This window comes from Epinephelus lanceolatus, chromosome 17 (genome assembly GCF_041903045.1).
Source record: "Epinephelus lanceolatus isolate andai-2023 chromosome 17, ASM4190304v1, whole genome shotgun sequence".
Classification (NCBI taxonomy): Eukaryota; Metazoa; Chordata; class Actinopteri; order Perciformes; family Serranidae; genus Epinephelus; species Epinephelus lanceolatus.
The window spans coordinates 24,068,644-24,090,628 of record NC_135750.1 but is presented as its reverse complement, the minus strand read 5'-3'; the positions used below and the strand labels follow the sequence as shown (position 1 = coordinate 24,090,628).

The following is a 21,985-nucleotide window of genomic DNA, read 5'->3' as shown; positions in this document are numbered from 1 at the left end:
TGAGCTCATGGATAGTGGTCTAAATGAGTTTCCTCCATGGGGTGGCTGGGCTCAGCCTTAGAGATAGGGTAAGGAGGAAAGACATCCGGAGGGAGCTCGGAGTAGAACCGCTGCTCCTTCACATCGAAAGGGGTTAGTTGAGGTGGTTCGGGCATCTGATCAGGACACACGACCTGGCCCCGGATGAAAATGGATTGCTGAATGGAGTTTCAATATATTTGAGAGAAGGTAGATATCTACGGCCAATATCTTTAAGACTCAGCAACTCACATCAAAACAATCTAGACTGATAAATAGCTCTACAGGTAAGAGGAAAAATGTTTTTGATTTGGGGGTGAACTGTCCCTTTAAGCTCTGTCCTCCACACTCGAGCTTAACTCAAGATGTTGATACTAATTTAACTTCAATCAGGCTTTACTTCGTATCTGCTCAAACTTTTTATTGCCCTGTAAAAAAAAAAAATAGCATTTCCTAGAAGTGTGGCAGCAACTCGGGCGCAGTGAGGATAAAGTTTGTGACTGCAGTGCAGCTAATTTGACAAGAATCCACTAAAACCCTCAAAATAATCTGCTCTTCCTCCCACTGAAAGCTAATACTCCATCATGCCTGCACAACCTTTTATGAGATCTGAAATGAGGAATGAGACAGTTATCAAATAAACTGTGCTCATTTTTGTAATGCTCGAGGGCGAGATGTACAAGTGTATGTTATGGGATGTTATCTAATCGCTAAAAATAAGCAGAAAACAAAATGCACACAAATTCCAAAATTAAGCAGAGCTGTTTCTGGTGAAGCATATTGAATAACAAATCAAACTGCTGCACATTTGGTCCCCAGGGTGAAATTATATTAGGGAGAGGACAAAGAGAAACATCATGCTATGAATAGAAATGTACAATGGAATCAATGTTGAGTATTCAATACTACTGACAGACAACCTTATGATTGGTTCTGGTGCATTTTCACCAGGCAGGTGATAATTGTATTCTGTAACTCTCCTTTAAAATACCTTAAGTTTTGCTTTCTGTTATTTGAATTGATATAACTCGTCTACGGATATGATGCAAATGAACCAGAGGTTGTTGTGTTTGCAGCATTTACAAGCTCAAGATTGCAACACACTCACAAAGCTTCACTCCAGCTACACGGCACATCCCTGCATACAGATTCACCCTGCATGTCAGCTTCCATACGAGACTCATGGAACAAATGTTGCGGTTCAGTCTTGGATTAAATTTCTTGCCCTTTCGGATAATGCACCATCCCCAGAACACCTCTCGCCCATGTAATGAGCAAGGGGAGAGAACAAATTGCACAAGGAAAAAGCAAGCAAGTTCATGACTAATGATTGTAAATCCATTCAGAGGAGATAAACACCGTCCTAGTCAACTGCCTGCCCACAGTCTAAGAAAGTGCCAGCTTTGTCAAACGTAGTCATGCACGACCAAATATTAAACATCAAGGGTGTCTTGCTGACAGCAGCCCAGCTGTGCTCTGTTATCCAGTTGCCTTATTATGCTGGATAAATCCTCTCTGTGTCAAGCACCATGCCTGGATTTTAAGACCTAATTTAATTCAAGCTATGTGTAGCTCTGGTGCAGGCCATGTGTTTGCATTCTGACGTTACAGGCTTGAGACAGTGATGAACTGTGGTGTCAGTGTCACAAAGTCTTAAAAGAAAAGCCTGCGGAGCAAATGTGCATAACTGGTATGATTTTTTTTTTTCATTTGGCACTCTCAGGGAGACCAAATTTGATTTTTCTAATCATTAAATTACAGGAGGTTTTCATTCATACATTCAACATTTCCCTGACCTCCTGGAAAACACATTTGTATTCATGTAATTCAGGGCTGCCTGTTCGCTTCCTCTAATTGGATCTAAAGTTAGTAATCTTATAAAATGCATATAGTAAGAATGGAGATAAGAGCACACCACTGTACCTCCTAAAGAACAAAGAGCAGCCTGTGTTGCCACTCTAGTGCGAAAGGTTCATGACTTTCAGACAGCCATTTATCACAAATTACTGCAGACAGAAGTTGGAGAGAAGGAGGAAATATCTCCTGACCACGTATGCTTTGAATAAATTGCATTGTGCATTATGAGGCAATATTCCAAGGCGACATAATACAACTGTGGAAATTGTTTATTTTCATCCGTCCTCCTGCCACCATTCATCCATACTCCTGCCAGCAAATACAATGACATTGTTTCTGAGACAGCTGGGAAATGTTCTAGTCATCACCCCCACAACCACGTCCCTGCCAAAACTCTGTGCACTGAGACTGGGCATAAGCCATCTGAGTTCGGACCAGAGGGAAAACAAAGAAAGAAAAACTGAGAGACCGCTTTTAACACTCGACTGCAGCAGCGAAATGTCACTAACATAACAAGGAATTTTAAGGTGGAAAACTATATACTTATAATAATGTCAAGTCAAGGTTAACACAAAGTCTGCTGTGTTGAGACAGACACTAGACAAATTGGGGAGAAATAACTGATATTCAACTTTAATACTCAAAAAGTCATGTACATTTAGAGATTCCACCCCAATCTCCAGTTCTCAAATGAAAAAATGTATAAAAATACATCAGGCATCTTGAAAGTAAGAGTCTAGGTCCTCCGTGTTTTCAGCCAAACCCTGAGAGGCGTTTGCTGCTGCTGCTGCTTCACAAGTTGCGCCGGATCCTCTGGCGGCTGAGTTTTCCTGCGACCTCTGTGGAGTGTCCATCTCTCGCTTTATGTCCTTGCCTCCTCCCAGAAGTCTCTGGCTCTCTATAAAGTACTGGTTGGGGTGATTGAGCGAGAAATTGGAGTCCTCGATCTGCTCAATAAAATAAAGGAAACACAGGAGAATATAACAGTCTTTGTTGTCACAGAAGTCGCAGCTTGGTAAAATACTGACTGACTGATTCAATGCTTTGTCACCTTTTATGAGATGGTGGTGTAACATCTGCTTGGTTTACCAATTTACCAATAATTTACTAATTTATTAACAATAATGAGGACAGCAGGCTTTCATGGCCAAATTAGCGAGCTAATTCTGTGAAAAGATGAAATGCCCTTTCAGGAAATAAAATGTCAAAATCACTCACAAGGAGTAAAAACCTATGAATCAATTAACAGATGGGGTTTGAGCTCTTTCTGTGACCTTTTCATCGTTTTTAAACCATTATGTGATTGTGATTGATATTTTCAAAACCATTGAATAGGAGTAAATGTTTTAAATGACAGTGACAGATCTGTATACAACAGTATCAGTGTCCTACATGTGCCAAATGAAGGTCGGACATTTCACTTTGCTGTTTTCATCTGTTGAAGCACGAGAGTGAAGAAACTTATTGTATAAAAAATGTTTTGGTCCCATTTAAGGGCAGTTATAATAGGGATTTCACTGCTTCTTCGAAAAGCTGAAAGGGTTGTTGATCAAAACTGACAAAACATAATACACAACATAGTTCAGCTGAAAGTTTGCTTTTATCACCTTGTAGCTTCACAAGAATTCTGCAGAACACATATTTGGGTTTTTCGTCAGTGAGCAAACATGTGACCCCAACATCTTCCATTCTAGTCAAGTTGCTGTTGTGTTTACTCACCACCTAAATGAAAGGTTAAAGGAACTAAAGGAATACTTTGACATTTTGAGGAAAACTCTTACTTGCTTTTGTGTTGAAAGTTATTGTGGACATTAAGCTGGAGCCCAGAGTGTATTAGCTTTGTTTACATCCTTGTCATTTTTACTCTTACATGTGTATGTTTGCGTACAAAACCGACGAGAGGGTTTGTTAATTAGTGACCTTTAGAGGTGCTGGCACTGTAGGTGGATTTTTTTTTTTTTCACTTTGGAAAGAGCCAAGCTGTTGTTTTCCCTGTTTCTAGTCTTTATGCTATGTACAGGGTTTCCACACAAATGTTGTATGGATGACATTTCTAAACTTTTACATGACTTTTCCCCTCTTGCCCAATGTTTTTCATACATCAAACACTACTGAAAATACATAATTTCAGCTAGCTGGCATACATGAAGGGAGAGACGACACAATGACACATATTAGTGCTACATTTTGTTGACAGCTACAGAAAATAACTTTGCTGTTACGTTACATTATGTGGAAGGTTATCCACAAAGGATTACTGTAACAATGTAAGTACACACAACAAAGTTCCATGACTCTCCCAGGCCTGGAAAACATGATTGTGAAATTCCATGACTTTTCCAGGTTTTCCATGACCATGGGAATCCTGTACATAGGGCTGGGTATTGTTTAAAAAAATGACAATACCAGCACCTTTAAAGTGATAGCAATACCAATAGAGTACTTCTTTTGATATCCATAACGTAAATGGGGTGGTGTGTAGTATACCCTAAGGCTGTGCAATTAATCGTCTGGTGATCGCGATTACGATTTTGAGGTCAAACGATTTCAAAATTAATGAAATAGAGGGAAAGCGATTTTTGGTCACGGATGCCTGGAGATGTTATTTTGTCTTCTACGGAAGCCGAGCATGCGCAATACCAAAATATTGACAGATTATTTTGACCAAAATAATTGTGATTATGATTTTTTCCAGAATCGAGCAGCCCTAGTATAGCCATACTTTCAAATGTTTTATTGGTATCTTGGCAAGCTGAACTGCCAACTACACCCAGCCGCACACACACATTGACAGGGCTAAAACACATCTACCGTTAGTTACAGTTATTAACGGGTTTAACGACATAGTCGAGCCGTTTGGGCGTCAGTGTGAGTTTGATCCTACTGTTTAATGGTTCGGATTTGGATGTCAGCTGCTGCTGTTGTGTTAGCTCGTGCTAACCAGGCAGATGTTGAACTGACAGCGGCTACAGAGACGGCAGCAACAGAAAGTTTGCTGATCCGATTAGGAGTCGAGACCGTCCAGAATCACAATAAGCGGGAAAAGGATCGAATGCAGGTATTGCTTGACTGGAGACATTTTTATACTATTTAATACTGGGTTATTTCAGTCAATACCTTACTGCTCTTGAGTACCAATACCTGGCCCTGATGCTATGCTAAGCTAAGTGTCATCTAGTTTCATACTTTGTGTATAGACATGACGCTGAATCAATCTTCTCATCCAGCTCTCAGTGAATAAGTGTAGTTCAGTGCACATGACAGTAAAAATGTAATGACACACAAAGCAAGCCTGTTTCGTGACTGTAGTTTCTGTAGATTGACCTCCCCACCCTCACCCTAAAACACGTTTAATGCTGTGCTTTAAAAGCGTGTATTATTTGCAATTGATTTTTCTGAACCTGACTTGTAACAGCAAAGGCACTTCTTTCCAGACAATCACAGTACTGTAGTTACACAATGGTGCTTTCAAGTGATTCATGGTTTTACACTGCTTTAATACTATGGAGGAACATTATCAACTGATGCGCACTCCACCCTTGAATTTATATAACCCCGTCCAACATCTTGACCGTACCAAACTCAGCTGAATGTCAAGCATTTGAAGTCACAAATATGTTTTGAGTTCAAGACCTTGTTCTTTTTTTCCCCAATCCCTGCTTTTCTCTAAAACAAGGTCCTTGAGTGTGACTGAAAGGGATGATGACTCAAGCATCCAAACTAAAACAGATTAAATTAAATAAGTAACCACGGGGGACAAAATAGATCTAAATGCTATAATATACCTAAAAAAATTAAGTGGCTATGACAGCCAGCTAATGATGGAGCCAGTGACAGTTCTGGGTCTCCTGAGCCTTCATGCATGAGATGTGAGGACCAAGCCACTGCGTCTGACACAGGTAGCCCCAGTTACTACATGCTTCAAATTAAATCTGCACTTACATTGTGTGTCAGCTCAAAGTACTTCTGGCACGCCAGTTGATAGTGCATCCCTTTAACCAGCTCCAGGATCTGCAACAAAAACAGTAGAGGATAGAAAAAGAGAAGACAGCAGGTTAGGCTTTATTTTGACTTTCCCTCTACTGTTCAACTGTTACACCTCAGATACGGACACAGTACATTTACAGGGGGTAATGTCAACATTTTGGGTTGAAGCAGCCCCGTATTCAAAATTGTTTTAACTGGCTTTCGGTCAGCTACCTACACAAACATTCCTCATGAATCATAATGTCAGCAGTGAAAACATCCTTCAAGACATCTTTGCAAATGCAGTGAAAACAGATCACAGGCTTATTTGGGCTAATTTAAATATTTACGCCCTGAGTCAACTCTGCTGCTAACTGCTGGCACCTCTAACACCTTCTGAAACACCTCGGTGGTGGGATCCCCTGTTTTTTCTTCTTTTCTGAAGCTAAGTTAAAAAGAGAGGATGTGAGCAGATATTTTCAAGCCCAGGCTTTGGTTGGGTCACATAAGAACTCTCCCATTCTTGCACTAAAAGCACTGTGGTGTTGGCGTGACTGCATACTCAGGGTGACTGACCTGCTAAAAAATAAATCCAAGGTCTTCTGCAGCACTCACTAAGAGAGAGACTCTTCTGAGGAATCCGCCTGTATTCGGCTCCTTCATTATTCCCTATATTCCTGAAGGCTGCCTGCAGCGTGATACTGCCACTAGCATGCTCAACACTGGAGCTGCTATTAGATCAGTCATGAGCTGTTCTTAGTCTCTACCAGATATTGCAGTCTTTATTATTTTGTTTAGGGGAATACCAGGAACGTTTGCAAAAATGCAAAGAAAACACTGATTAGAATGGGCAAACACTGTGCTGCGACTAATTATTTTTTCTCTCATGAAAAAGGGCAAATATCACACTGATGTGATATTAGTACTTCACATCCAATTAGTGAGCTTTACTCTGGACTAGAAGGTTGTTAGGGACTTAAAAAAACAACATGTCGAACATCCAAAAGACACTTTCTTGTACTGTTACACTCTTAACTGTTTCTACATTTCAGGTCTTATTAGAAATAAACCACTACTGTAGGAAGTAAATTGTGGGTTTTACTGTGGAAACAGTATCATTTTAATTTTTAATACTTGTGTGTCTGTGGATTGCTGCAGACATTCATGAATGAGTCCTAATCACTTTGGTGATCCTGAGTTTTCAACTAGCACCACCAGCAGGTCAAAGTTTCACACATCATGTGAATTATAACCTTCTGTTTATTCTTTATACTGTAGATACGGTAAATACAAAGACAAAGGGCTCTAGTTTCCCAGCGCGGCGCAGGGTGGCGAACCCCACGCAGAGCTAGTTTCGAGCAGCGCAACCCGAGGCGCGCTCAGTTTGGTAGTTTGGCAGACCGAGGTGCACTGAGATGGGTGTGGCGGCGCAACAAGGGGAGGTGTCGACAGATCCAGCTTGGCGCAGTGACAGTTTCATGCCAAAAGGCTTCGCCAAAGGTGCGCTAAAAGCTCACCAGCTGAAACCAGGTCTACTGTCAGCGCAGGCGGAGTGCAGCCGGTGTAAGTGGAAGTTTGGCTGACCAGCGGACAGTGCGCACATGTCACCAAAACCTCACAGGCAGGTTTCCAGAATATCAGGCACATTAATAATGCAATAAATAGCCACAAAACACTATTCAATGCAACTATCTGCAATCAGCACATAAATGTATCTCTATATCGACTGTCCCGTCACATCTGATGTCAGATCAAAGGGGATTGGCACTGTTTGGCATGCGTAATGGAAACCCAACCTGATTTGATTAACACAGCTGCAAACTAATGAGTTCACATCCCTCTCAGCCAACCACAAACAGCCGCAGCATCAGATAGGGAGTATATATTCAGCATCTGTCATCTTAGAAAAGTCAAAAGAAAAGAAACAGAGCAAGACTGCGAGAGAAAAAGAGAGAGCGCGCGCGCACACACACGAGAGAAACGGAACATTGATTTACAATTGTGGTGACCTCCTCCCAGGCTACCTTTGCATCATCAGCCCGTGGAGGTCTGCTTGCAGTTCCATATATTCGGACACTGCGAGCTTGGACCTCCCGGACCAAAACATCAGTTTCCTCCTGGGAGAAGTTTGGCCGTCTGACGCTGCTGCTCTCTTCTGCCACAGCGAATTGAGTAAACTCTCATTACGCCTTCGCGCGGCGCATTTAAGGGCGAGGAGAGGGGCTCATTTGATTGGTGTCATGTGTGTAAAACCCACTCCACGCCTTCTCTCCTCCCTCTTTCCGACTTGCGTAGGTAGGAGGGACGGAGGTGGGAAAGAGGAGTAGCTGCGCCAGCGCGCACGGTGTGCCGAATTTGCAAAATCTGCCTGACCACACCCAGTTGGCGAAGCGCAGGTACGTTGCGCCTCCACCTCGCCCGGTCTGCAAAACTAGAGGTCTATGTCTGAAGGCCCAGACACACCAAGCCGACAGTCAGCTGGCGGCTGTTGGTGAGCGTCTGCCAGCCTTTTTAGTGCAGTGTGTCCTGCACTGTTAGCTCTAGTTAGCGCTAGCTGTTTTGTTTTTTTTTTTCATAGATTCAGCATGTTGATACGGTGTTGGCAACAGTGGATCCCGCTGGTGAATGAAATCACTGTGACTGGGAGTTCAGCTCAGCGCACAAGAAGAGAAACGGAAGTGAGGAACGTGAACAAAAAACTAACATCCAGAGGGAGTAAAGTTGAAACAAACTTGTTATGAGGTAAGACTGTCTCATCGAAAAAGGAAACCAAACACTGCTGAGTTGGCTACTGTGACCTAACTTAGGTTGTGTGGCCGAATGGAGATATTTCTTCTCACTGTAACTCGTCAGGGCACAATAAACGAAATTTTGCCATCATTTTTTATGTCAATTTAAAAAAAAAAATTACATTTTAGTTATGAAATAAAATAATGCAGTGAGTACTTAATGGCAAAATTGTCTTGCCAAAACAACACTGCCCAGTTAGAAGCAGATAATGGTGGCTAGAGAGCTTTCCAACCATTTGGGAGGGCTACAGAAGACAGGAGGGAACCCACCTGACTGATCCCGTTGGGAGACACCTTGTAGAACTGAAGCTTCTGCTTCAGCAGCTCTGGGTCACTGTGGCGGAAAGGACACCCTACAAACACAAAATGAAAGTTAATTAGAATAAATGGATATATAAGTAAGCAATTAACACAGCACATTAGTTGTTCCACTGTTGGGAAGAGACGGAAATACTCAGTATGTTAAACTACATATGCAAAGATGTTTGTAATGACAATGTCTACAGTCAGCTGTGTCATGATTTCCGGGCAAAGTACTTTAACTAAAAAGCCTGATAATGACAGTAGAGTGGCTCATCACATGTGTAATGGCTTCTCTCAACAGCCATCAACTCACCATGATGGTCGCCTTGGCTGGGTGCGTTTGATAAAATCACCTTCATGCAACTGTAGGGGGTGTAGTCTGTTCGCTTGCCTTCTTTGCCAAACATGTGGCGGATGCTGTACGCGTATGCTTTGTCAAACTACAGAGAGATGGAGAGAGGAGAGGGGAGAGGAGGCATTAGCGAGGATGAGAGTATAAGAGGGACAAGGTTGGGGTGAAGAGAGACATCGTCATACATCATGTCAGTTTTGACAGGGTGTTTTCCTCTATGAAATATAGAGCTATTAGAGAGAACCTGCTGTAGAGGTGTCGTCACACTCGAGATAGCTGAATTATTCTAGAATAGCCATCTTTTCCTCTCATTTCTTTTGCCCCTTGTCCTGCAGAGTCCCTTAGTACAATAATATCAAGAGTGGGCTTTAAATTAAATAATAAATGTAGGAAATCCCAACACAACATACCAGTAATCACTGCAATGTGCCCACTGTTCCTACCTAACCAGCCAGCAATTCCAATCCCAATTCCACTTTTATAATACTTAATAATTCTACTCTACTTCTTTGCAGGGGAGTGGGGGATGTGGTGGGGGGCTGCAGGCTGGAACTGAACCTGCGGCCGCCGCAGCAAAGACATAGCCTTCATGTATGGGATGCCTACTCTACCCACTAAACCGCCAGGCACCTCATGTTGAACGATATAAAACAGATGGTTGTGGTTCTTTATTGATTGGCTGTGCCGTGTTCTAAGCCATCGCAAAATACTCTATAAACAGTATTACTGCACCAATTAGTCATATATTGTCAAATGGGACGCAGAGCTAAAGAGGGCAACCGCCAACTGGAGCCCGAATCATTCATCATCCACCAGGACGAGAAAGGTCAGAGGTACGCAACGCTGTCTTTCAATGAATGCACAAAAAAACCATTAAGATGCAGCGACAGAAACAAAGGAGAGACTGCAGGACTTTATGTGTGAGCAGCCAGGGAACCCACTGTGTCCTGTTGAGTCACTGGAGAAATACCAGTTATTGCTGGCCCCAATCCACTGGCTTCCATCCAAAGTGGACAAACTACACCAACAATCTACAGCAGGTCAATGATGTAGCTAGTAATGGCTGTTGACAGTGGATGCATATGTGGTAAATAACTGTAACATGATGAGAACTTTTCTTTTATTTCTGCTAATGATACATATACTAGAGCACACAGAGGTGAACTTTTTTGGCTCCACATTGCCACAGATTTGTAAAGCACCTGGCAGTTTCTGCTGCATCTGTGTGCTGCTTGGCAAACTTTGCCGAATTCTGTAATAACATGACAGCACAATATTTTCTGAGACAGTTATCATACCGTGAAAATATCATACCGTTGGATCCCTAATATGTAGTAACAGCTAAGGGGCATTCTTAGTAGGGATGAGCGAGTACACCGTTATCTGTATCTGTTCAACCAACTATACTATCAGTATCTGTACTAAAAGTGGGTGGAGTTTTAATTGAAAGTGGGTTAAGCCTAATCAGAAGTTGCCTTTTTAAGCCTGAAATTTATATGGATTGATCACAAGTTGCAATACTTACTGATGAGAAAAGTATTTACAGAGCAGCCTCTGAACAGAGCTTCAGATCATCTTTTAATCACAAGAATAAAGATTAAAAAACACTACCAAAATGAGTATTTTCCATACAGATAACGACACATTTTACTCTCATGATACCTACAATTGTAAAAAGTACATCATCTGTACCAGACACTTTCACCCAAGTATTCCGCTCAACCTCACACGAAGCGAGTCACTATAAACCATGGCTTCTCGTGGCTCATTGCTTAAAGAGATAGTGCACCCAAAAATGAAAATTCAGCCATTATCTACTCACCCATATGCCGACGGAGGCCCTGGTGAAGTTTTAGAGTGCTCACATCCCTTGCGGAAATCGGCGGGGGGAGCGGCTAGCACACCTAATGGTAGACGGAGCCCCAGACTAACGTCCAAGAACACAAAATTGAATCCACAGAGTACCTCCATACTGCTGATCCATAGTGATCCAAGTGTGCTGCAGCCGCGACATAAAAAGTTGTTTTGAAAAACGTCATATGAACTCTGTTTTTAGCCTCACTGTAGCCTGTAGCTCTGACTGCTTCTCTGTGCTCCGCGCTCACGTGTGTGCGCCTGCGTGAGACCAGAGAAAGCATGAGCTTTGCTCACCCGTGTTTACATCACGTGACAAGTGTACCGCAGGGAGAGACAACGTAACCACAGAGCTAAAAGCTAATTTGCACTACGGTCTTTTAGCAAAGGACAGCCCAACATGTCTGAAGACTTTGAAACTGAGGAGGAACAGCATTTATTTGTTGAGCCGTATTTGTTTGAGCGAGCCGAGTCGAGCACTGGAAACCTGGTTGTGTAATTGTTTCAAATGCAAAGCAATGCCAACGGATGAGGAAAGTCTTTGATGCTCAGACTGGGAATTGGCGATGCCTGCACTTGAGAATCTGGACGCAAGTACTGACGAGACTGCTGCTCTTCAGAGATCACCGATCACCCTGAGCACGCGCACACGTGAACACGGAGCACAGAGCAGCAGTCAGAGCTACAGGCTACAGTGAGGCTAAAAACAGAGTTCACATGACGTTTTTCTAAACAACTTTTTATGTCGCGGCTGCAGCACACTTGGATCACTACGGATGAGCAGTATGAAGATACTTTGTGGATTTAATTTTGTGTTCTTGGACGTTAGTCTGGGGCGCCGTATGCCATTAGGTGTGCTAGCCGCTCCACCCGCCGATCTCCGCAAGGGATGTGAGCACTCTAAAACTTCACCAGGGCCTCCGTCGGCATATGGGTGAGTAGATAATGGCTGAATTTTCATTTTTGGGTGCACTATCCCTTTAATTTTACTCTACTACAACTATAGTTACAGGTTACAAAAAGAAGCTGTGTAAAGCCGAGGTTGTTAGTAATTTCATCAAAGAGATATTTCTCATCTAAATGTCTTTGATGATGTAATTTAATTACAGTAAAAGGTAAGAGGTAAAATTATCCAACATTTCTCAAAGACAGAGGCTCCAAAACATGGTTTCAGAATTTCGTTTTTTTTCTTTCCTTTCCCATCTGACAACCCCTCAGATTCATTTTAAAACTCACAGGAGGGGGGCTGACCTTTCGGTTGGACTTGAATTCAGTTAAACTATGCGAGTCCCTGATTTAATATCTGGAAAAATCGTTATATGGTCTCTCAAAAAAGCAAAATATCAAAGTCAAGGACACAAGTGAACTCTTTCAATAAAATGTCAAGTGCTAAACATCTGCAGACTTTCACATTTTCCTCTGTCCAGTTTGTTCCAAATCTAAAAACCCTCATACTTCCTTTGATGGGGGTCATTCCACACAATCTTCACAGAGCTCTTTTTATATGTACAGAGCTCATGTGCAACCGTTAAAAATGATTTACAGGGACCCTGCCTCTGAAAATCAAACGGTAAAATACACACAGCGTGCTTCAGCAGTGGCAGAACACAATCACCGCGACTGCTCCCGTCATAACACGTTAATGTTGCAATAAAACCCTTGAACTTGCTAATGTGACAAGTTGCAGTGGCAATTCACAAATCCATAAAATCTTCTTTAAGTACAATAAATCAAATATTAATTATATAGAGCTTCGAAGGATTCAAGAGGCAGTTTTCTGATTTAAGACCCCCCTACTCTATTAAAACGGATCTTGGAACTCTGCTGGCACTAAAGTGTGTTTAATATGTATTATGTGAAATAATTAGGGCATAAAAAGATCCTATGTGGTCCGAAAGAAGTGATACTAAGACTGTGAAATGATATATTAAACTTTCTTCCTTCAGGTAAGCCCGAGGGGGTCTGACTTTTATCTGCTAAAAATGGAGATTGAAGATAGAATTTAACAAGAACAACAGATTATAAAACTCTTTCTTGAATTCTGGGATTAAACACAAACAGGTTTTTGACTTGCCATTTTCTAAAGACATTTCATTTGTGTCCTCAAAAACAGTATTCAGATTCAGATTCCCCTAAATGCGGCTCGCAGTTTGTTCACAACTCGTCCTATTTTTACTCGTACTGAATGCAACTCCTCTAAATATAATATGATATTTTCAGCATTCCTTTTAATCACCAACTGTGTTCCTACACTTCAGCCCACACTTCAGATAATCCTGGATATACTCTAACACAGCTGACCTCCAAACTGAGGGAATTCAGAAAAATCACAGTCGAGAGTCTGAGCACAAGCACAAAAGCTGCATTAAAGGAGCAGAGCCACAGCTCTTCTAGTGCACAGCTTGGCTCATGGGGCTACATCACTGTAACATCCCCCCACACTCTAGGATACATTCACAGAAACCTGCGGCGATGGAGACAGAGAAATAGGACACAATCAAAGGGATTACGTACGTGTGTGTGCGTCTATGTGTGTAAACTTGGCATGGCTTCTTAGGCTCAGTCCATAGTGACTGATGTGCCTGCAGCTCCAATTTCTCTTATATGTAATACCATTAAAATACTTCCCATTTTAAGCGGCACTACAGGCGTTTTCAGAGCCTAAAAACAATAAAAAGGTGAGGGGACTATAAAAGACTGCAAGTGTGCACAAGTTAAGAGGTTTGATGTTGCAGACAGAAAAAAGGGACGGCTTTTTAAAAAGGTCATTTACACCCAGTGCACAAATAGAATTCTAAATTAAAAGGCAGTGGAGACAAATTAGAACTGCAAAGGCCCTAAAATGCTGTCAGAAGCCTGCTGCACACGGTAAAAGCTGCACTGTGCATCACACCCAATAAAAGAGCCCCAACGTCACTGAAAAAAATTAACATTCTGTCATTTGGTCTTATAAATCATACTTGTTGTTACACAATTACACATCAACAGCAAAAACAAGTCAGTGCTTTCCGGTGCATGTAAAAACACTGTTTCTAAATTACCTTAAGCATGTCGTTGATATTTCTGTACTAAAATCTCTTCATACTAATCAGCCAACATGCGGCGATACAGATATATCGGTGATAAGCTATACCATCAGTTATATAATTACCTGGTGTTAGTGTGTATTTCTCAGTGAAAGTAAATGCCACTTGTACAAGTAGCTTGAGTAGTAAAAATTAAGCTTGGTTACATCCTCTGTACGATTTGAGCCCATTTTAGAAATTATTTCTGTGTTATTCCAACTCCTACTGTGTGAGTAAATCATCTGTGATGTTAAGTCAAAGCTCAAGAGTCTGAGTCAAGATCTGCTCATACTGTATGATCTAATCATCAGGCTACGACCTGAGTGCTCACACTGTACGTGTAAAATTGAAAATAAAAGAAGCCTGTTAGCTCCTGCTGGCCGTTGCAGCCATTGACAATTTTTGATTAGGCTGGTTTGAAAAGGTGGCACGGTGATACAGTGGTTAGCACTGTTCCTTGTATGAACCCTGGGTGGGGGAGCCCTTCTGTGCAGAGTCTGGGTACTCCAGCTTCCTCCCACAGTCCAAAGACATGCAGGTTAATTGGTGACTCTAAATTGTCCGTAGGTGTGAACGTGAGCGTGAATGGTTGTCTGTCTCTTTGTGTCAGCCCTGTGATAGTCTGGCGACCTGTCCAGGGTGTACCCCACCCCTCGCCCAGTGTCAGCTGGGATAAGCTCCAGCCCCCCCGTGACCTCCAACAGGATAAGCAATTATGGAAAATGAATGAATGAAAGATCTGAGGTAGGTAAGAGATTGTTAGCTAGTGGAGGTCTCTATTGTTATACCTGTACAGTTCACAATAATACACCAACATTTCTCTCCTTCATATCGGTCTTGATATAAGGAGGAAACATCAAAGAATCAAAGAGGAACATATGCTGTTGCCACAGCTTGACCAACCTGGTCTCCATATTTTATGGCCATATGACGCAGTGAGAGTAAAAAGGCATCGAAACGTGGCTCTGTTTCAAGTGTGCAAGAGCCTGGTGACAGCCAAACAAAATTTCTTATGTGTGAGAAAATGATTTGAACATTGGATAGTCAGTCGGGAGCACCTAATGGACCATGATCAGTTCTTGCCCCCCAGTACACTGCATGACCAACGATGCCAGATGAAGCTGAAATTCTGGCCAACTCTAAAATGAGTCATGTGGCTTAAAGAATTCGGGTCAGAAATGGGCTCAAATCGTAAAGCGTATACCCAGCTTAAGCACAATTCTCTACACATTTCAGTTTTAATCATTTATGTCAGATAAATAGTGTATTTGGCGATATTCTGTTTAATTAGGGATATGGATCATGAGTGTCAACTTGTTGAAACAGTAGCACAACTCCGCAAGCAACTCAGTGTAGAAGACAAATGACACAAAGCCTTGGTAGGAGTCTCAATGAATTCCTACATCTTAATGAAAGAATGACCCTTCTTTCTAATTACCACCAAATTGCCTCTGTTGTATCTCTTTAAGAAGAAAAAAAAAACTTGTATTCTGAAGAGGAAAAATCAGGATATATTTTTATACAGGGTCACAGAAGGCACTCGGGGCTATTTTCAAAACGTGCTGGAAATACCAGTAATAAAACAATAACATGGTGTACCTCTGTACGCAAACTTCCAGAGCAGTTAATATAAAGTGTCGTCCCATAAAAATCTGCCATTGTTGGAAAAGACCCCAGAGCAAACCAAAACTATAATGTGAAAAATGATGTCAGTTAGTGGAAATTAATTAACCTGAAGTTAACATCTGTAAAACAAGCAGTTCAAAAGCAGCCCGACCCCCGAGGCAATACAACACACTCAATGTGGTTCAAACAGACACTCCTCCAAATGAATAGGCTAACTTCTGTGGCAAGAAAAATGGATAGATCAAGTTGATTTCATCAATTTTCTCTCTCCCTCTAGTCTAATATTACATCGCCTCTTCCTCCAGGCCTCCCTCTCGGCATCGCTGCCTCCCATCTTTTTCCTCTGTGCCTGTCGCATACTAATGAGCAGGCTTTGTGCAGCATGCCACAAAGTGCAGTCCCTGACTTAACACATACATCATTGTGAGAGCTGCGATCTGGTCAGCACCATTCTGCTGCCTCTGCCGAGGAACAAGAGCTGGGCTTTGTGCAGAACCCATCACACTTTCTCTGAGAGCTTGTACATGGGAACCAAGCCACCTCAGAAATGGGACATCGAAGAGGGCTGTAACACGAATCCACTGCACTGTAGTTGCCACGAGGCTTACTGAGGGCCAACAGCAGATACTGGGACAGCAGAGACTGAAGGCAGAGTGGTTGGACACTGCTTCATTAGTCTAACAACATGCTTTAAAAGGTGTCAGTGGCAAGGCTGCACAAAAGATAAGAAATCTTTAGATGCCTCAACTAAATGTAGGCACACACACAAACATTTTTTAACAAATCTTTAGAGAGTAAAGAAAACCACAACTCAAAAATAACCATCCTGACTTTTAACATATTTTTGCTGCAGTGCGAAACCATTTCAAAGAGCTCCTCCACAAATTACTGGTGATATTTTTGTTTGTTTCATCTCAGATTAGTAATGCAACCTTATTAGTTCTCTGTATCATTTCCCCTTCCAGTATTGTCCCCCAGTCTTAAACACAGGTGCTCACTGCATTTAACAGCTAACGCAGCAGGATACTTGTTTTTATAAATATAGAAGGATATATTTGCATTTTACGGTTTGATTTTTTAGAGGCAGGGTACCTGTGAATCATTTCTAATGGTTGCACATGAGCTCTGTACACATAAAAGTTCACTCTGAAGATTGTGCAAAATGACTCCCATCAAGAAAGTATGTTTCTTTGGTTCAGAGCATATCGTCGACCAAACGTTAGTTGACCAGAAAGGTCATTAGTCGGCAAGAGTTCATTGGTCTCTCAGTCTCAGAGAAAAAAAAAACAATAAGAAAACATGAAACTCTATTAGGAGCTGCAAGTTGTCAAAATAAATCAAAACCTATATGACTGGACCATGTGGGAATTTAATTTGAAAGGACAGACACAGGAAGAGGCCATGCTCAGCAGTCAGACAGGAGTCACGTTACAAACCAATCACAGCTGACAGATATCTTTCCCTTCTTCTGTAAATTTTCAGTCTGATAAACCGAGAAATGTTGATCATGATAGTCAGCGCTCAACAGTGCAAGCGTTTCACTCGCATTAGCTCGCATTAAATAGGTGTGTGCGAACTGTAAAAAATATTTAGGGGCACATGTGCGCATAAAAAAAATCAGCCGAAGCAGCCTATATTTTTGTCAATAAAAAAATATGATAATCTAACCGCAAATGTTGGAGGAACTCCAGCCGCCTTCCCTCTTCCCTCTTCCCTGTGTGACACGGTTATGGGCGGTTTTCAAATCCACTATCGGCACAATGAATATAAGTCCCACTGTCGGCAGGGTGGAAATAAGTCAAAGTGTGGCGGAGGAGACGGACCGGGAAAAGCGGTGGACCTCCGGGGAAGCCTGCTCCGTTCTCACCGCAGTTAGGGACCGTTCGCCACGGTACCGCTGCTGGGCAGGGTGGAAATAAGTCCTGCAGACTTTCAGAGGACCTGGAGAATGTTTTAGGATAGTAATAACATTATATAAGATAGTCATATTGCAAAGATAATACATATAAGATAATAACATTACAGACAAAATTAAATTGCAATACTTTTTCAAAACTTGATGATTTTACCTTTCTGTACATTTTGTATACAAATTCATTAAATAATTTTGCTTGTAAATGTCTATTTGCATCACTTTTATTACTGAAAACACATTATTTGATCAATTTACATTGTGCCCCTAAAGTTCTTTGTGCACTCCTTAGTTTTTCAACTTAGGAGCACATGTGCTCCTTGGGGAAAAAAGCGTAAAGCCCTGTTAGTGCAGGGCTACCCAGAGCTTTACATCTGTCCTGCGGATGATAGGCCTACACACTTATAAACAGCACCTGGAAGGAGATCAGCTCTGCACTCAGGATTTCAAAATAGGCTATATGGTGCTTGTTAAGGTTGCTTAGCAACCTCAGACGCAACTTTCCACCATGCTCTTAAAAGTTGGCACAGAAAAGGGACAAGAGTAGCACCCAGTGCCCGACCTCATGTTTTCCAGGGTGTTAAAGATGTAACGCTGGTACCTGCTGTTATTCCACAGGTTAGTTGATAACATGTTGGGCAGGAAATCCAAAGTGTGGGACCATTTTGAGAAGGTGAAGGACGAACCCAAGGTGATATGTAAACTCATCTTCATTGGTCGACTACAAACATATCATCTGAAGCATGTAAGTAGCTACTAGGGATGGGCAAACGATCAAAATTCATTATTCGATCATCAAAAAAATGAACGATCAATTATCGATTAATTGATAAGCGAGTATTTCAAAAGAGAGAAAACAAAAGAGTGCAGTGCAGACTGTTGCAAGAGAGCGCAGCTGCCCCAGTTTTGAGCTTCAACCCCCCATGCCAAAGAGGAAGAATGGCGCGCATGCGCAGTTCACCCCTGGGTGTTTATAACCGTTGCCAGCCAGAGTTACAGGCTTCAGTTTTCAGCAAAAACCTCTGTCTTTCAATGGCGTAGTGTTTTCAGAGGCCTCAAGGGAAGCCGCCGAGGCTTTGGAGAGTGATGAGAGCCTCCGTCTGTTAATGATTTCTTTGCCTGGCATAGGTCCAGCAGGGGTCTCGTAGGCCTGTGCTCGCCGGGCAGAAGGGTCTCGTTGGCACGGCGACTCGCCGGGCGGGGGGTCTCGTTTGCACGGCGGCTCGCCAGACCTATGCCAGGCATTGTAGGGGAAACACTGCGACTATAGATCAAAATTATTTGTGATCGATCAAAAGCCTTAACAATCAATCATCAATAATCGAAAATTGATGCCCATCCCTAGCAGCTACATGCCCATTAGCCACTTAGCACAATCATTATTGCTTTGCTGACAGCGTCATTAACAGGCGGCTCGCTCAGTGTGTGACGTGCACTTGTAGATTAAATATAGGCCTATATTAATGAAGGTTCATTGATACGGTTTGTATTTCTCTGTAATGTAGCACAGTGTTAACAATCTTACTGATGCTGTTCTTTCTCACACCTTGAACTCAAACCATTGTGTTGCCCCGCCCAAATTATGATTTAATAATTAAATTAATATGGTAAACATGCGGGCGACTAGTGGACTAATGGCTCTAAATGACGACTATTGGTCGACAAGGAAAATTCTTAGTCAGGGGCAGCCTTAGACTGGACAGAAGATGGTGAGCGTTTGCAGCCTTCTGGCTCTTATTGATACACTTCACTCATGTCCTTGAATTTGATGTTTTGCTTTCTGGGAGATTTTTCTATTAGGTACATTTTTTATTTGATTGAAAACTGAAAAAGTTTTGAACACAGATTTTATTGTGGCTTTTATGGTTTAATTTTCCACAATGAGCGGCACAGCACAGTTCAGGTCAACATTGTCTGCTCAATTAATGTTAGACAGCAGACTTGCTAATTTCATTTTCTATTCACACCACGTTCACTGAGGATTTTGGGCATGGTTTAATGCTTTAACCTCTTTGTCACTCACATTATTCCTGTATAAAAAATCTGCTTTGCACTAATTGTGTATTAGAACACTCATTTCCCTCCTCTCTACACACTTATTCTTTTGCACTGAGCAAAAAGATGTGAAAACCTTACAAGCGACACGTATCAGATTTTTGAACAGTTAAAAACATGAAGGACTCTCCGTGTAACATCGTGCATCAGAGACTAGTCAGAATTCTTTGATGTGTGCTCTCATTACATCTGAAACTGAGGCACCAGCAGGAAACAGAGGCTCAAGATATGCCCACAACATGCCAGGATACTTTGTCTGGCTGATGCAACACGTGTTTCCGCACTGGAAAGAGTGCAGACAACCTGGAGTGACGTGCCAGCCATGTGATCTGCTACCACAAATTATTATCTGAGGACAACACAGCCCGGGGATCAAGGCCCACTATGCGCACATACTTTGCCAGACTGCTGCACAGGGTGTCCATTCAGCTCACAGTGAAATTATTTCTTGGCACTCACTTTGCACCCTGTTAATACTGCAGCTTCTGATGAGCACCCAAAAATGAAGCACACTTATGTGTGAGATTAATATGTGTTTATCGGTGCGGGTCCGATGGAACATTTTTCTTGCGCTTGTACTTTTCAAATATAAATTAAAAAATGAAAATCATTATTAAAACAGCTTACGTGGCTAACTGTGTCACAGTGCAGTCAGATCATGCTGATTTGATGAGTGTCAAATACTCCTAACCAGAGCTGGGCAGTAAACACTCTTATGAGGTGGACATATAGTACTTTTATACATGTGTATTTAAAATGCAGGAATCATAAAATTACACATAAACGCACAAATACAAAACTACATGGTGACAACCAGATGAGAACGATAGATATCTGAATAAAGACCAAACAGTTTCCCTACCAAGAAAAGACTTAAGCGACACATCTGATTCAGTCCCTTCAGGATTTTGCGGGCTGTTTTGGGGATTGTTGCGGCCTGATTTCATGGCAGCTTTTCAAAAAAGGTGCAGTGCATGTTGCAATGTTTATAGGCGTTTTTTGTGATACATTGCAGGGACAAGTAAAATCTGCAAAAATAGTTGCGATACCGTCTAGGATTCAGAGCGTAGTATTATGAGCATTCAGTGTTTCTCACAGAATTAGAATCTATTTGTGATGGCAGTGACAGCTGTTCCTGCTTTTTGACACGGTGCTGAAGGACTGTCCCCATGTGATGTTCTCCTCTTGCTCTCTCTGCCTGGTTAACACAAGCTAACACACCCCAACATGATCTCATCACTACTCATCACATTTTGCTGCTTGGGCAGATGCCCAAATAGCAGCTGTTAACATCAGTCACCAAGCCGTTAATCTCACACTGACATCAAAATGGATTGGGTAACATTAGCTTTGTGATGCTAACAGTTAGCCCTGTCACTGTGTGTGTGAGAATTTGTCCCAAGCACAGAGCTCTGGTCCTGCAGCAGAAGTCTCATGATAAACAGAGAGAAAGTGAGGGGCTGAGTGAATCCTACACTGCATGCAGCTCTACAATGAAATGAGATTTTATCCCTTTAAATAGTCAGATTTTCAGTATAGTTGCAGTGACTTAACAAAAGTGCAAGGTCGTACAGAATTCATGGAGATTGGCTGAATTTGCGTTAATTGTAGCAATCACAGCATCGCAAAATCTGATACTTATACCTTTAAAATTAAGAAATATACCACAATATATTTCACAAATCTATTAGACATGTCAAGCAAATTATGCTGTTTCAGAAAGAAAGAAAGAAAGAAAGAAAAAAAAAATCCTGCAATGTGTGTGTTTTTTTGTGTGTGTATGTGTGATTATAAGCCTATTATTTATTAGTATTGCATGTTGCATTTAGGGAACCTTTGAGAACAAAGTTACTGACATCCTGAAGGGTTTTGCTGAGAAGGGAAAACATAAACTGTTGTAAGTCAGAGCTGAAACTGCCACGATTTTACTTGTCAAAATCCTTAAAGTTTAACATTAAAATTTATTTTTTTAATGCCTGGATTTAGTTTTTACTGCTGCAGATGATGTCAGAGAATTAAGATAACTCACTTAAATTCAAAGTTCATTTTCACATTTCATGAGCTTAGAGTGCATGATATCTTGACAACGTATTCCTAAGTGGCTGCAGAGAGGATAAAAACTACTCAAAAACCTCAGTGAACTTTGAATCCTCCATATCTCTTAGATAGGCCAGCCGAGGAGAGGAGG

At 41.8% G+C, this 21,985-nt stretch overlaps 1 protein-coding gene across 2 annotated transcripts in view; it reads right to left on the bottom strand.

Annotated features, from left to right (window-relative positions):
* Positions 1–2,126: 2,126 nt before the first annotated feature.
* The window catches only part of prim2 (DNA primase subunit 2), a 38,179-nt gene continuing 18,320 nt past the window's right edge, over positions 2,127–21,985 (bottom strand). For both annotated transcript variants that reach the window (XM_033612690.2, XM_033612691.2), the window contains 4 exons: positions 9,247–9,373; positions 8,901–8,983; positions 5,818–5,886; positions 2,127–2,822 (listed from right to left, as the gene is read on the bottom strand). In XM_033612690.2, the coding sequence (XP_033468581.1) occupies positions 2,589–2,822; positions 5,818–5,886; positions 8,901–8,983; positions 9,247–9,373 (513 nt within the window). In that variant the 3' untranslated portion in view covers positions 2,127–2,588. The remainder of the gene's footprint in view (positions 2,823–5,817; positions 5,887–8,900; positions 8,984–9,246; positions 9,374–21,985) is intronic.